Here is a 16,273-nt window from a genome sequence, read left to right on the forward strand (position 1 = left end):
TCGCATCATCTCCTCCCCCTCCCTGTTGCGTATCGAACTCGTTTTTCCGATCCGCTTTGTTTGTATCGGCGCGCGTGTGTGTGTGTGTGCGTGTGGACTTACCAACCCCTGAAAGCCCTACAGTGGCTGGGGTTTTTCGGTGTTGCATCAGTTCAGTCATCCGAAAAAAAACAAAACCTGATTTCACCCGACACCTGTCACGAGGATGAGTGCCGAACGGCAGGTGGAACGGCACATGGAGGGGGGGGGGGAGAGGGTGTAATGCCGCCGACCAACATACACAAAAAGGCTGCGCTACGCACACCGACTCAAGGGCCCGGTTCGGTCTGGCTGTGTGTATGGGTCAAACATGCGGCACCGAACGAGCAACCATGATCTGCATGTTAGCGGCCGCGCGCTCACTATCAACATGGTGCGAGACCTCGAGACCGCCGCCGTCCGGTAGTGGATGATCGGTCGGTCCGGATCGACAGTTCAGTTCTGGTGGAGTCGTCGCTACACGCACAAGCGCAGCACAGCGCACAAGCGGAGTTTGTTGCTGCTAGGGGGGAAGGTTTTTGCTTTACGCAAAAGGATTCGCGTTCAGTTCCGTGCGCGAACTCACGCCGAGAATGGCACTGTCGAGCTGTTGTGAGCGAGTTGGCGCGTAAGAACAAACCTCTATTCGGTGATGCGTTCCAGATCTCGTCTCGCGAGTGTGCGCTTTCATAAGGTTTTATCTGTGATTTGTGTGTCTAGTTTTTGTGAGTGACATAAACGTGATTGTGAGAATTATATATTTTGTAATTATAAGTTAAACAAAAAGCTCGAAAACATGACACCAACCAGTACCCTGTGCGTGATTTCGCTGTGGAGTGTCAGTGTGCTGATCCTGCTGCTGGGCGGGTGTGATCGGACCGCTGCCAACTTTATCACCTACGTGGACGATTCGGGCGAAACTGTGCCGGAAGACTATGTGCTGGACACGAAGCACGGGCGCAAGAAGGTCCGCCCGCAGGACTACAACGATGCGCTCGATCGGTTGATTGCGGATGCGCTCAACCAGACGGTGCCGCGGTCGAACGAGACCTCGTCCGAGGAGCTGGGATCCAGCTCGGCCGAGCAGAGCGTCGCCTGCATCGGCAGCCGACAGGTGAGATGGGCAGATGCAAATGAGCCGTCCTTGAACCGGGCGCGCGAAAGATATTGCAACCGCAGAACGTAGCCCAAGAGACTCGGTTTTGGGGTTAGTGAAAGGAACCGGTGTAGCATTCGCGATTTTGGAGCAACTCTGAGGACGCATCAGAAATGAAGATCACGTTGCGTAAAGTATGGGGCGATCTTTAAGCCAGCTTACTCTCACCAGTCTTCTCGTTTGTTGAGTCTTGTTTGTGTGGCACCAGAGACAATGGTAGACCTTGGACGGCGAGCTCCCGTCCATTTTTGGGAGCAGCTGACCGATTGCGCACTAACGCCTCACTATAAGTGTGAGATGCGGTTAGCACTCTCATCGGTGGACTGTTAATTGCAACGACCGGTTCTCGATGTCTCCCCCATCCCCGTCGATTAGAGTGGGTTTTTGCTGTTTGTTTTATTTCCTCCACCTTCGACCTCAGCAGCTCCCAAGTTACCTTTTGGTGCGGCCCGTTAATGAGCAACAGGACTATGAGCGGACGATTAATGGAATAAAACGGTTCTCCGCTGTCCACACGGCTGAACACGATGACATGTTGGTTGTATAATTGCTTTAATAATACAACTGTATACGTACGGCTGCTGCTGCTGCTGCTTGCTAAAAGGTTGTTAGTCAAGACCACTCGGGCAAGGGGATGGGGTAGAAGTAGGTGCCCCGGAAGCCATGCCGGGTTCTTAGCTGCTTAGAAAATCACCAGCCTGTTTTATTGTGCACCTTCCCGATTTCCTATTGCTAGCTGGAATGGAATCGGAGCGATTTTATTAATCGTTTTCACCCTCCATTTGGAAGAACAACTTTATTGACACTCTCGGGCAAAAACTCTGCTGAAACAAACAGCGCTTAAGGCTGGATGCTAATTCGGTTGCTGTTTATGACGCCTTTATCTCGTTTCCCAACGGCGGCATTAGAAAGCGCTCGAGGTAAACCGGGAGAAGCTGGAAAGGTGTGCAGGTGATGCAGTTGCTCTAAAATTCTGCTGAATTATTCATCTGGCTAGAGACAGCGAGATAGAGACGCGGAGATCAAAGACCTTGCAGTTTTATTGCCTTTGTTAGCCTCACAGGGCAGGAGGATAGAGAGAATGAGGAAGTTAGCTCTACACGCGCGAAAAAACTTCTCATCAATATTGTACGCGTTTTTATCACGATAAATAAATCTGATCTACCTTCAGTGCATACATATGCGCACGAAGTGTGTATGCACACGATGCAAAGGCTGGCTAAGGCGAAGGCTTTGCGTGCATTAAATCTTACACACATAACATAACTGGCAACATCAACTTATAGCAAGGTTAATAAAATGTGCAAGAACCGTCTTTTGATTGCGCGAACAAGCGGAACACAAAAAAAAAGAAGCCTCCAAAAAGCTGCTGCACCATGGGGTGGAGGTTTTTGATTGCAAAATTTCTTAACATGTCTGTCTGGGGAAGTTTGCTGCCATCGTCCGTGTGTCCGCAGTGTGTGTGTGTGGCTGTGGCTGTGTCGAAGGACTTTACTTTCTACTTTGCTTTTCGGGTGACCTTTTCGGGTACAACTGCAAGCCACAGCATGCAGTTTCGCGTGTGCCAACTGCATCGCTCCAACGTGCAACCGGAAATGTGCTACGGTTGCAGTGGTGGTTGTAGTGGTGCTGTTTTAATCATGAAGTAATGTGGTATCATTTTTCTTTCCGCGAGCGACCGCATCCTCCGTTCTGGGTGAATGTATTTATTGCTGGCTTGCCTGCCTTTTTTTTATTTCACAACGATTCTAGAGACATCTCCGAGGCTTTAAGCTGGCAGGTTTTATGAAACAGGATTTCGGAATCGGTTGGAAGTGGTTTTTGCGAAAGCAGCAATCTTGACAGGTTCTTTGAAAGAGGAATGTGGTTGAAGAGGTACGACAATGAACGAAATAAAGATTATTTCGTCGATGGAAGGCACTGTGATGGTCTTTTGGTGGCATCTTTTCGCATCATTTATAATTCGCATTTGGCGTTTTGATCATGTGATCAAGATTGGGCAGGTTTTTCGCGATGGGAATGATACATTTGGCTTGGATTGGGAGAGGATGCCAAAAATGGACGCACTCTCGTACGCGTAATCTTGAAATTGTCCCTATGAAAAGTAGGATAAAGAACGGTTATGTAAATGTTGCGTCCAATTTTGATAATCGGCGATCAATTTGCATAGCTAATGGTGTTGAGGGATAATGATGCAAGTTCCAAATATCACCAGGAACAGTTAATGGTGGAGATATGGTTTAGAATTAAACTAACGACTGTTTAAGGGAATACTGTTTAGGATTATGTGAATATTAATTCAACATTAATTCGTTTTTCCTCTTGCACTCATTCTGCTTACTTGGTTCAAAAACTGGTTTGAATCCATGTCTAGACAATTTATGACATAATTAGATTACTAACAGCAAGAAAGTTATTCGTGCGTATGCGGGGACTTGGACCGTACGAGTTTTGAGCCTATGACGTGCATGTTTTGTTAGATCGTTACGAACCGAGAGTGTAAATGTTACCATCCTGATCAATTCACCATGTCTGGAGATAGATTATAACTGTCTCTACGTAACTATACACAATTAGTTTGACGTTTTTCTATAAGTTTTCAAACAATTTCATACAACCTGCAAGAAAATGGAAGTTGAGTAGTCAAGTGCGTGGTTGTTAGAAACTGTAATAACGCAGGGAAGGAGACTGTAGCAATCAATTGATCGATAATAAAACATATAGAACGTGTGACGGTGAGACATTCTTGAAAAAGAAAGCATTCGGTTCCTTTTACCATTAATCCATGTGTTATATCTGAGACGACCTGGATTTATAACATTAAAAAACACCAACAATAACTGATTGTGTAATTACGTGTAATTAATGGTTGATCATTAATTTAACTTTTGCGACGTTAACAATGTTTTTGATTAGGTTAGAACTCAAGCCAAATTGATGTTGCACGAGAAATAAGCTAAAATACGTCTCAGAAAACAATGTCTAATGCGAGCCGGCTCTTACAAAGCTGCTGATGAAATCTTGTCATTGTTGGGCATAACCCATGCCACTAGCCTTCACCTTAACTTAATCGGACATTTATCACCACCATCAACACTTGGCACATAAAAAACTAAACCGCCAAACAAAACAATTTTCCATTTTAGATGCGTGCCGAACGCCCATTACTCTACGCCTTACCGAGCGAGCTTGGTTACACAAAACTTGTCACCTGCAAAATACTGATATTGATAATAGCTAATTTGTCTTGTCAACCTCGGGCTTCTCTCCCATTCCCCTTTCAGCCATTGCACATCGACGCGCTGGACAGGCTGACCGTGCGCAAGTGCTGCCCGAAGGGCCAATCGTTCCACCGTCTAAGCATAACCACCTGCCACCCGATGGATGTGCACGATCACATAACCCGCTTCACGCTGCTGGCCCGCCAGCTAAACTACTACGGTCCCGGGTGTCACGAGTACGGCAAGTACCTGCGCTACAACACGTCGATCGACAAGACGTGCGTCGGACAGAGGTAGGTGTGACAAGAGGCGGAGGGGGCACGAAATCGCCAAAGGTGTCGAATGGAGTGTCTAATTTCAAATTTCCTCATCCTCATGGCAGGTTGATCTTTAACGATCGTGGCACGCAGATGCTGCTGATCCAGAACGGCTCACTGCTGGTGACGCGCGGCGATCGGGTCGAGTTTTACGATGACTTCTGCGTGGAGGAGACGGGCAATATGGTGCTGGCGGCCCACATCTGTGACGCGCCGGGTGGCAGCCACGGGGACGATCTGTTCTCCGGGTGGTTGGGCACGGTGATGATAGTGCTGGCGCTGGTCGCCTCGGCCATTACCGTGCTGGCGTACGCGTTCGATCGCACCTTGCCCCACCGGTACGGGCCACTGATTGCGAGTCATGCAGGGCTGTTGGCGGGTGCGATACTGCTCGAATTGCTCCTAACGGCACTGCATCAAGGTAAGCGGTTATTGCTAGCATCCTTGAGAAGTTGGATCCTTGATAGATTGATGAGCCAGAAACGTATAATAGAATGTTGCGGACGGGACTTTTCCAGATGTTTAAATGTTGTTTGCTATAATTGAGGTTAATGTACTTATTCCGACGAAGCAAGGACTGACAATACGGTTGCGTGGTAGTAACATTTTCATCGGAAGCATGTACAGGCCGACATGATCGCGTAGGTCGTTGCGCCGAAAAGAAGCAGAAAAGAAGCAGAAGAATAATTACTTTTAGGAATTCTTATTGAGCTAGTGAACGTCTTTTTAAGATCAAATTTCATTCAAAATTGTTGCCTTTGTGATAAAAAACTAATAAAGCATCAGACATCTTAAAAAATAATTTAATATTATCAAATGTAAGGGACAAAAACGTAGCATTCAAAAAGGATTAAACGCTGCCAAAACAACAAATTCATGTGGCTTAATGTGGCATTTTTTAAACAAGTATCTTGTCAGATATTCGTATGAATTGACTTAAAAGAGTAGACTGTTAGCTGTACTTATCGTGAGTTGCACATGTATTGTCGCTATTATCATTGAGATCCAATCCGAGGACCACTTTTTGTAGTATGTGATTTTAGCATATTATCGTGGAATTAGGAGGTACTATCGAAAAGGTTAAGGATGAGGTTATTCCTTTGGCAGATGTAGTTTTCGGAAATAGAGGACGGTATGCGAAATGGAGGGACATATGACCTTAAGACAGTCTTCAGAAGTTATAAGCTTTTTATGAGAATCTCTTTTGATGAGATTATTGTGTTTTGCTCTAACATTCTAGCCTAAGTAGCTAGGACTAATCTAATTTCGAAAGCTAATTGACATGATTTCTAGCAGTACATCACTATACATACAAGGTTTCTCTATTTATCTCTAAAACTTTTACTTCAATTCGTTACAGCTCATTTCAACTCTGAGTGTTGAATCAAAGCAATTGAGCCATTGAAATAATTGAAATGTGTTTTTACGAGTTGAACTGGTTAGAGAAACCTTGTATGGTACTTGATACAAGTACCTCTTGAGCATAGTTTGTCTAGACGACAATAACGACACATTGCGACTACAAACACAAACACGAATTAAACCATGAAATGTATGCCTTAAAGCTATGAAAAATATCCCAATTCCATCAGAAATTTACTAAAACTTACATTGCTACATCCCCATAGAACATTACCGGCCCGCGGTTGACATGCTGGTAGAGATCTCGTACGCCATCTTCGTGATCTTCAGTGCAATGCTGTTCTTCTCCTCGGCCACCGGTACTACCAGCATCAACTATCGCCTGCTACTAGTAGCCGTATTCTTCATTTCCTCCTGCTCGCTCGTTGCTGTCGCACTGACGTTCTACTCAGAGCGTGTCCTCCTGATGGCAGTGCTGTCCAGCCTGCTCGTGGCGTTAATCATCTGCGCCGCCAACGTGTACACCTCCTTCGGGCGCAATCATCTCGGGTTTAACAGTAGCGAGAACCCGTTCGAGATTATCAACGAGGGCAGCACGGCCAAGCGCATGGATCAGCGGAAGGAACTGTAAGTATGACCGAGCTACGGTGCGATTACGCTAGCAGCGCACTTACTAACTCACCGTCATGCACTTCAATTTCACGCAGCACGGTCGTATCGACGTTCGCTTGTGCCACCCAGATCATCGTCTGGATCCCGTACTCGATGGGCAAGTACACGCTCCTGTCCGTGCTGGCCTGGAACGCGATCATCATCTTCGTCGTGTTCGTGGGCCTCCGGCGACGTTCGATCGGGCTGTGCAACGTTGGCCAGCGGGTGAAGCTGCAGCGCCCGGGACAGGTGTCGATCAGCTCACCGTACGCCGACCATCAGATGCCGCACGATACGCAAACCGTCCTGCCGCCGGACGACGAGATTGAGGCAGAAAATGAGCTGCGCGTGGTGTAGCAATCTTAGTGCTTACCACTGTCACTGCTACTACTACGACGCACTAAGGTCGTAATTTAGACTGTACATAAGAACGAGGCGATAAACACGTTTCGTGTACTAGCAGAATCTGTGCTGTTCCGCGTCATAGTTTAAGACTCCTGCGCAAGTGCGCAACGTTAGCTCACCTGATGATACTGTTTCCTCTGGATCCGCCCGGCTTGCCCGCTCACACACGAACTCATTAGTCATCGGGCGTTCCGGATCGTCGAGGCACCGTCGCACTGAAAAAAAAAAAACCATCGAAGGTTTGGAACGGAGGAATATGTTTTTGGATGTAAGAAAAATACGCGAAATAAATAAAACAAACAACACCCCAAACCCGTTGGTTCGGATTCACATCGCATTTCTTTTTCTCCGTTCCCCGTCGGTCGTTTTGCGCGTTCAAACCGGTTTGAACTCTTTCACGGTACGGTGGCCTTGACGTATTTTTTGGAGATTCTCAGCCTCAGAAGCTGACCAGCGGATGACTATTGTGCTTCTTCGAATGACTTTGGAACGAAATGAACCAAATCGAGCGTTGGAAATGAAATCGTTCCACCCGGTTTCGGGTGTGGCCCGGGGGTTTTGCTCTTTCTCGGTTGGGCGATCAGTGCTTCGTTCGTCATTGGAGCCGGCTGGTATACTGCAGACATTGTACTGCTGTGTTTAATAAGGTAAGGGGAATGAATCGTTCTCGTGTAGATTGTAGTTTTAATGTCCTAGAAATACTGAAGGTTCCCTTGTAATTGCATTCGTGTACACGGCAAAGTGAATGGTGCAAAAATGCGAGATTTATGGGATGAATGTCCAAAAATACTTTTTCTGCAGTACGTCTCAATAAAACGCGCAATAAAAACATAGCATTTATTAACGTGGAAGAGTAAAGAAAAAATAACCGTAACCTCGAATACTGAAACACACGACAAAGGACAACGTTTCCATAAGAAACGACATCACAAAACCGGCTCAGGGGATGTCCATGCCCGGTTGGATTTTCCAACTGAACGACAGAGAGCGAACCACAGCAAATTAACCCCCAGTCTCCATTCCAGCTGTGGGCCGAGGCGGGCGAATTAAAAGGGCCCTCACCTTGTACGGTAATTTTCTTATGATTCATTCACGGTCGTACTTTCCGATCGTACCGGGCGCGTGTGGTGGAAAGGTTAGATGATCTTGTACCGTTTTCGCTTTGTGGGGATTTAATCGAATGGAGTGGTTTATCCAAGCAGAGCTGTATGTCGTATTGGGTAGAGACATTTTTTGACAAAACAACTAATAAAATAGCTATAACTTTCTCCAAATGAAGCAGACACACTTCCAAATCATGACATTTAAATGTTCACATTAATGCTAATTCTTCCCCTTTGTAATATGATCGTAAACATTATTGCTAGGAAAATATCCAACTCCGTTAGAAACTTCGTTTCCAATTCATTGGAACAATTAACTCAACGCCAGGGATGAGCAACCTGTGAAATGAATGCTTCTTTTGTTTGCTCCACGCAATATTGTAACGGATGAATGTATTGTTATCCAAAAAAGGTTACAAAAATTCAAAAATATCTGCAGAAATTCAATCAATTCAGTTTAATATTAATCTTTACCATTCTCAAGAATACATCTAATTATTGTTGCTTTCAGCTTGATTCATTTTATTTGACATACAGTACAGTCGTATCCATTAAAATTGTTACTCTTATGTTCCATTTTTTCATAGCTTGCATTAATGATTCTCTCTACTTTATTTTACTCTACTCTCCACACTCTATTCTCTCTACTATTTTATTCTTCTTATTTTTGACAGTGAACATTGAGTTTTGCCCTTCAAGCACATATTTGTCTGGTATAAGTCCAAAAAGTGTTAGAGCAAAAGTAGAAATTATGATGAATCTATTCGATACTCGAGTATATTTTTGGCAACTGTTTTGTGAGAGTATCAAAAATATCAACACAATTCTATAATTTCATATTTTTAAAAGAAAAACAAAACATATGAAATTTAATACGTTTTCAGATAATTGTTAATTCCGGTAAGGATGCCAACAAAGAAGACGCCACTGACACTTTTAAAATTATCATAATATTTGTTGATCATTGGAATAATTTCAATTACAACTCATTTTATTGCTGATTTTTGAGCAGTTTTAGAAACGAAATGAAATGTTCGAGTAAATTGATTTACATACAGTCAAATAAGATTCTTAGAGACAAACAAGTTGGCATCAGGAGGCAAAAAATAATACAACACATAAACACATTGATCGCTTTTTAAAATTTTAACGGCAACGACTGCAAATTGATAATAAACAATATCGTTTTGGGCGTTATTGGTTGTCCGTACATAGCAATAAACACGTAATTTAAATTTTTCGATTGCAATATGTTGGAATACATATCAAAACGACAAATTATTGCTGTGTAAACATGTATCAGCCTTTTTTTTAAATTATGCTCATTACAATTTATGGGAGAAATCATGGTTGCTCATCCCTGCCCCCATGATGCTATCCAATCTCATTGTTTATGGATAACTTTATGCGCACAAGAGTGGGTTCCCCTTCCCCAGGGCCAACTGGGTTCATCCCGGACGAGATCAAAAGAAAACAAAAAAAAAAGGAAGCAAAGGGTGCTTATTTATGCGTAGCATGTTTCCTAACCTAAAGCGCACCGGGCGCGCCAGCGTGTCCAGCTGCCACCGGAATGCGCGTCAGCTTTTACACGCGTAAAATTTAAACGACCAAAAAACCACGCAGCAAAACACCCCGACCGGAAGCGCAAGATAGAACCGCACCAGGTCGTGGTAGGAAGTGGCTCCCGCTCCCATAGATGGGTTGTGTATTATTGTTAAACGTTTGCAGCAAAACAAGGGAAAGAAACAACCCCCTACCCCAGAAGAGCATTCGGTTCGGTGGCCAGTGTACGTTCGGAAGTCATGAAGAACGGAGTAACGCACAGCACATCTCGAAAGCGAGCGACGTTTTTCGAGTGGCAAAACGGGGCGAATCTGATTAGATAAATCTTATCATCATCGACAGTGTTGCGCGTTGAGACGTGAGGGAGCTTAATTAAACCTGCTTGTGTGAGCACCCCTGCGTACAGGTAGAGCTCGTCGGGTTTGCTAGTGTCCGTGTGACGACCGTTTCTTTCGCGAACTCGGGGTGAACCAGTTTCTGGGGGGAGGCGACCGGAATAACGAATTCTCGCGCGGTTACAATGTGATATGGTGGCATTTTTGTGTCGTCGGTGGTTGTATCAACAGTGCCCCGGGGTTTGCTGGCGAGGGTGAATACAGAGAATGCAGAGAGTATGGCCGCGAGAGCAGAGAGAGCATAGCTTAAGCGACGAAGCAACGAGATTAAACCGAGCCTCGACGTGGTTGGCGTGAGATGGGAGTGCGCACCCGTGAGAGCGTGAGCGGAGAGATTCTTCTTTAGTAGCTAAGTGAGTTAGCTTCGCACGGTTTCAGTGTGCTTGTGCCGGTCGATGGGGATGACAATATGAAAACACCCACCAGTCGTTTTTATCTGAGAAGAAGGAGCAATCAACTGTTGACAGTTCGATGTAGTGAACGGTGAACACCTCCGATCTAGGTAGAGCATGTAACGACATCGCATTCAAGCAAGGTGATTAAAAGGTGTGGTCACGTGCGTGTATGGTGAAGTGCTCTTGAAAAGGAAGAGGAAAAGGTGATAAAAAACGAAAGTGTGCTACATTATGTAAGGCTATACACACGGCCAAAGATTCCTGCTCGAGGTTAAACGCGTTCGTCACCTGGTTTGGATGTGCGTTTGAGTCACTGTTCCTAGCAAAGCGCCGTCCTTGATGAGTTGTGCTCTTCTACCAGCACAGCCAAGTCGGTCGTCAGACGTCAGACGTTTAAACAAACGCGTGTGTCCGTAAATTCCCTATTAGTGTTTGTGTGTTCTACCATCGTACAACAGCTGTTCGGGGTGACACGTGTGTTTGGTTGTGTTAGCGTTCGATCGTCTTCCAGCGTTTGGCGGCCCCTACGTAGTTCTTTCGTGCCGTAGGTAATGATGGTTCGTTGCGCCATGCGGACGTTTATGCGGTTGTGCTGTTTTGTGCTTTTGTGGCTGGTGGTGGTGCTCGATGGCAGCGTGGCGACGATAGATAACGCTACGGGTGCGGTTCGCGACAACTCGCTGCCGAGTGAAGTGCCTGAAGTAGCGTTTGACCAATCCAGTGTGGCCGTGCCGGCAGCTACCGAACTGTCGACAGCAACGATTGCAACAGAAACGAGCCCCGCCACCACAGTGGCGACGTCATCATCGTCATCGGTCGCTACCGGTAATGAGGCCACCCAGAGCGTGACGACAACAACCGCCACTGTGCCGGTGTCTACCGTACCTTCGACGCAGATTGAGCCGATTCATCAGCTACAGGCCGCCACCTCATCGGCCGGCGATGGCGAGCTTCCTGCCAACTGTTCGGAATTTAGTGTAAGTACCTGCAACCGGCCGGTATGCGTCACAATAGGCGGTTACATTCCTTCACGATGACGATGCCAATAAGCCATCACCGAGCTGAACCACATTCGGTTGATAATGAAGCGCGCACGGATAGCAGAGCGCAGCGTAATAAACCTTCACGAAATCCGGCCTGCCCTACCTGTGGTCGTTTGCGGCAGATGATGGCTTCTAGAGGGTGCTGGGTGAGCCGTCGCAAACCCGCTCTAATTGCCGTTTAACGAACTACACACGATTCCTTTTTGCCATCTGAACCGATGTACAACCGCGCGAAGGTGGTTACCCTGGGTGGAAAAGTGTTCCGTGATAATTCGATATGCAAAGCATGTAGGGGTTTTGGGTACGTTCTTCAACAGTTCAGCTCACTTTGCTGAGCGTTCGGTGCAGAAATGGTGGACCAAAATGGAGCTAGAATTATTCGCCCCTCCCGAACACAGCTAACCGGAAGCGGATGGCAGAAGCTATTTGCATGTCTAGACGGATTTTGTGTGCACAGCCTGCGTGTACGCTTTGCACTCTTCTTCACGAATGTTATAAAGATCCATTTGTCGGTCTGTCGTGATGTGATGCCGTTCCGTCGCAAAGTAACCGTATCGTATCGCGTCCGTGACACAGTTGATCGAGGTCATTAATAAACCTGTGGGTGATCGCAATGAACGGTGATTGAATGTGATCGTTCGCGATCGTTCCCCATCGGTCCGGGGCCGGTGCCGCGGTGGTGTGTCGTGGTGTTGGGGTTTTCGTTGTTGTGGCCTGTTCGGTAAATCGAGCATGTTGATTTACCTTCCAAATGTGTCATGCTGAACGGTAAACAATAAGCTTTACTGTTGATGTTCAGCTGTTAGCAACAGTTGGTTGTGGAATGGGCTAGAACGAATGTGTTTGGTTTTAGTTTAAAGTTGGTGCTCGTTCACATTTTTGTTATGCACGGCACTGTGGGTTGAGCTTGACCTGTTGGCCCGATGTATGGAGTATAAAGTTATACCGAAATGCCTTATGAAATATATAAAAAACATCTTCAAAGAGTTTTTTGTTGTTGAAAAATTGGCTCTTGCAGATCTTACTATCTCCTTTATGCTAGCCTTACATTTGTATATGTTTCCCATTGATTGTTTGCTACGCGATGGTTTTGAATTTGTCTCCCGTTTTGACTGTCTGGTCCGTCGTTTTGATTTGTTCATACGATGTATTGTTATCAGCTCAGCATGTTTTAAACAAATTATTCAAAAATGGCCCACATGATTTAAAAATTTATTTAATCCGTTCCTTTAAGTGAAGAGTTTGCCGACCCCTGGCTTAGATCGTTGGGCCTAGATGCCGAAATATTTAAAGCTAAACGATGGTAGTTTTAAGTACAGTCTCTTAACCAGTTTTGCGCATTCGGAGATACGCGGTTTCCTAAATTTAGCAGTTTATTTGCCAAAGCAGTACAATTATCAAATGCAAAATTATTTGATTGAAGCCAAACATTTCCTAATTTTCTGCCCGAATCAGGTTAGTGTATAAAACTACTAAATCTAAAGCAATACCCAAATGCCCATATATAAACTGTATTTTGGCTGATAAAAGTAAACTTAAGACCTAGCTTAGATATCCAACAATGAAAGTGATTTGGCACAATAGACAATTTTAAAATCCTTTGTCATGTGTGTATCTGTTCTAAGGCATCTTAGGCAAGTTGGTTAAAAATCAAAGTTACCCAATGCACCAAAGCCACCAATATCGTCCGTGATCTGGTCATGGATGTTGTATGATCGGACATAGAAACTCGAAAAATAATTGAACATGGGATATTTGAAGATCCATTCCGTATCGCAAGCAACAAAAATAAGAAAACCCATCTATTATTGGGGACCTTTCCGTTGTAAGTTCGTAGTCTGAAATTTCAGCCTGTCAGCTGTTTGCATTGTATAGCAGTTGTCGAGCAGCTATCTAAGAGAGTATAATATACAGGTGGGCTTATCTCAAGGTGTATGAATTTTAAAGGCTGATTTTTATCGCGTCTGCTTCTGAATGAAGATTTTAAGAGTGTTTTGAGTATTCGTCAAGCCTCAAGAAAGCTTGCTTGAACAAAATTTTTCACCCATCCTGTCAAAAAGTGATATTCAAATTTGGTTTAAAAAAACATTCTATGAGACCACCTGGACTACATACACTTTGACTCTAGATTCCACCACGTGAACTCTTTAATGCACCTTGGGATAAATGTAAACAAAAACGTGTTTTCGAGGAGGTACTCGAATCTAATTTTAGCTTTGAGGCTAGAATAATCTAGACTGAAAATTACAGGCTAGTTTTTTTTGTGTGGTTTTGTATGGAGTGTTTACATGATTTCAGTCTCCAACTGTCAAACTCCATAAAAAACTGACTAGAATCGTGAAGGGCCCCATTGTTCAATTGTACATGCACTAGATCAAGATGACAAAATTAGATAACCAAAATTATCTGGAAAAGTAAAAACTAATGCGTAATTTAGGTATTCTGTGCACAGAAATTCATTGCATTAATTACTACCTGATCGTATTTCGAATTTGGTGTAGATCTAATTGACTATTAGTAATCCTCTCATTCGATTCATCGCTCCAACAGGCCTCCCCCATACAGCTGATGTACAGCGAGCGGGCACGTATTCGCAAGTGTTGCCCACCGGGACGCATGATCGAACCGCGCAGCAACTTCCAGTACGAGTGCGTCCCCGGCAGCCGAGAACTCCAGATCGATACGATCGATGCCCAGTTCTACGGCAACAACGAGTGCATTGAGGTGAGCGAAATCGTACCAGAGCTGCCGGTAGTGTGGAACGATCTGTGCGAAGGTGATCCGCAGGCCCTGATGTACAGTGCCGACCAGGGCGACGAACTGTTTGTGCTGCAGAACGGATCGCTGTTGGTGCTGGAGCTGGGATCTCTCGTTTCCGTGTTTGACAGTTACTGTGTGGAGATGACTGGTGACTCGCAGCTGCTGGCAAAGGTGTGCGAACAAGCCCGGATCGATCGTATAGGGGTGATCGAGTTCTTCATGCTGTTCAGCTCGTTGCTTGCCGTGCTCGCGCTGCTCATCACCGCACTCAGCTATTCGTTTGTGCCAAAGCTGAAAGATAGCTTTGGCTATCTTATCGCGGTCCATGCCGGCACGTTCGCTATCGGAACGATCTTTTTCGGGCTTGCGCGATGTGCGGGACGCTGTATCGATCCGGCCAATGTTGGTAGGTGTTCAATGTCATTCGGGGTGCCCCAAACAGTTTGTCGTCTTCAATGTATCGCTTTATTGTACATTTACAGAGGTCACCGAAATGTTTTCAAACGCACTACTTGGAACTTCGGTGTTTGTCTTCTTCCTGATGAACGTTTACAACACCATGTACGTGGCGTACTACATCCCGAACGGGCTCGAGTACGAGAACAAAAACAAGCGAGACATGTATGCGTTCCTAGCCGTACTGTACTGCATCACACTAGTGCCCTTGTTCCTATTTCCCAGAGGTAAGAGTGGTATTACTCAGAGAGGTTCAAATAAAAGAAGGGTCTTTTAACATCATTCCTTTTTTGCAGGAGGACTCATATGCATCGTGTTTCTGTACTTTGGAGCGATTGTGCTCGCACACTTCCTCTCGTGGCACTACGCGCGACGCCTCACCTCCGGCATCTACCTGCAAATCAGTGGCCAAACGAAGATAAACCAAACGCGGCTGAACGAAATCAATGGACAGTAAGTTGATAGCGCTGCACCACATATTACGCAAAGAAGGGTGTGCACTTCCCTTTATTGCACAGCTCCACTAAATGTACCTTCTTTTTTTGCCACACCCTTCCATTTGCCCAGGAGACACCTCTGCCTGATCGAGACCGGGTTTGCTCTGTTGCTGTGGGTCACTTTGGCGGGCCTGATACTGTCGAAAAGCATGTCCGGCAATGCGCGCATCGTGGCCGTGTGCTGTATCGCGCTGCAGGGACTGTTTATCGGTGTGCTGTTTGTCGCTGGTCAGCAGCGCTGGATCATACTGCGCGAGTGCTGGAGCAACTCGGGCTCGGTCGACCTGCGGGCGGTCGAGAACGGGGTCGAGATGAAAACGTTCGTCAAGCCGAAGGTGATGGTGGAGGAAAGCGAAGATGCAGCGCCCACGTAAAAGCCGGTGCACGGGCGTTCGGGTGCACTGTCCGCCAGTACCGCAAAACAAAGGCCATATACTGTATCTGTGATCCCGTTTTTGTCCCGTACCGATTACATGTATTACTGACACGGGACGGTGACACGAATCGATCGGTAGATGTCGAATTCGAATATTTAATAGTTACCAAAACGATTGGCGAAAGTGTTGGAGAGCTGTAATGCTGTGCCAAAACCAAACCACCCAATCACAAACATGAAGTTGGATTGATAGTGCGAGTGTGTTTGGAAGAACGAAGAATTAACGAGATACGAACATTAGACCGTAAGATAATAGAAATTAATAGAAGTATGTAATAAAAGAGAGATTTATACATGAGTTTCGTTAGAATATGATATTTATCTGCATTCATTTATCTGCTTGAGTGATCATTGTGATAGTTATCATATTATGATTAAACAACACCAATTAAATGTATTGCAATCATCTAGTTTATATTGTACGTACCACATTGCACAAATTATAATTATTTCAAATACCACATTTCTCAAATAAGATGGGTAAAAGCATATTGA

The 16,273-nt window shown here is 45.3% G+C and overlaps 2 protein-coding genes across 2 annotated transcripts; both read left to right on the forward strand.

Moving 5' to 3' along the window:
* Positions 1–394: 394 nt before the first annotated feature.
* LOC120903327 lies at positions 395–7,442 on the forward strand. Its single transcript, XM_040312698.1, has 5 exons — positions 395–1,132; positions 4,459–4,688; positions 4,778–5,133; positions 6,341–6,701; positions 6,782–7,442. The coding sequence occupies exons 1-5, from the start codon at positions 815–817 to the stop codon at positions 7,080–7,082; spliced, it is 1,566 nt and encodes a 521-aa protein (XP_040168632.1). The 5' UTR covers positions 395–814; the 3' UTR covers positions 7,083–7,442.
* Positions 7,443–10,013: 2,571 nt separating this feature from the next.
* LOC120903091 lies at positions 10,014–16,095 on the forward strand. The gene is made up of 5 exons (XM_040312309.1): positions 10,014–11,563; positions 14,180–14,795; positions 14,872–15,072; positions 15,142–15,298; positions 15,413–16,095. Exons 1-5 carry the CDS (start codon positions 11,138–11,140, stop codon positions 15,714–15,716), a joined length of 1,704 nt encoding a protein of 567 aa, XP_040168243.1. The 5' UTR covers positions 10,014–11,137; the 3' UTR covers positions 15,717–16,095.
* The last annotated feature ends 178 nt before the right edge of the window (positions 16,096–16,273 follow it).

This window comes from Anopheles arabiensis, chromosome 3 (assembly GCF_016920715.1).
Source record: "Anopheles arabiensis isolate DONGOLA chromosome 3, AaraD3, whole genome shotgun sequence".
NCBI lineage: Eukaryota > Metazoa > Arthropoda > Insecta > Diptera > Culicidae > Anopheles > Anopheles arabiensis.

Excerpts from the sequence above, each read along its gene's own strand:
- LOC120903327 (XM_040312698.1), top strand. The coding sequence starts at position 815 with ATGACACCAACCAGTACCCTGTGCGTGATTTCGCTGTGGAGTGTCAGT. Across the intron at positions 4,689-4,777 it reads AAGACGTGCGTCGGACAGAG|GTTGATCTTTAACGATCGTG; the intron begins GTAGGTGTGACA and ends TCCTCATGGCAG. Across the intron at positions 5,134-6,340 it reads CCTAACGGCACTGCATCAAG|AACATTACCGGCCCGCGGTT; the intron begins GTAAGCGGTTAT and ends ACATCCCCATAG.
- LOC120903091 (XM_040312309.1), top strand. The coding sequence starts at position 11,138 with ATGATGGTTCGTTGCGCCATGCGGACGTTTATGCGGTTGTGCTGTTTT. Across the intron at positions 11,564-14,179 it reads CCAACTGTTCGGAATTTAGT|GCCTCCCCCATACAGCTGAT; the intron begins GTAAGTACCTGC and ends TCGCTCCAACAG. Across the intron at positions 14,796-14,871 it reads TATCGATCCGGCCAATGTTG|AGGTCACCGAAATGTTTTCA; the intron begins GTAGGTGTTCAA and ends GTACATTTACAG.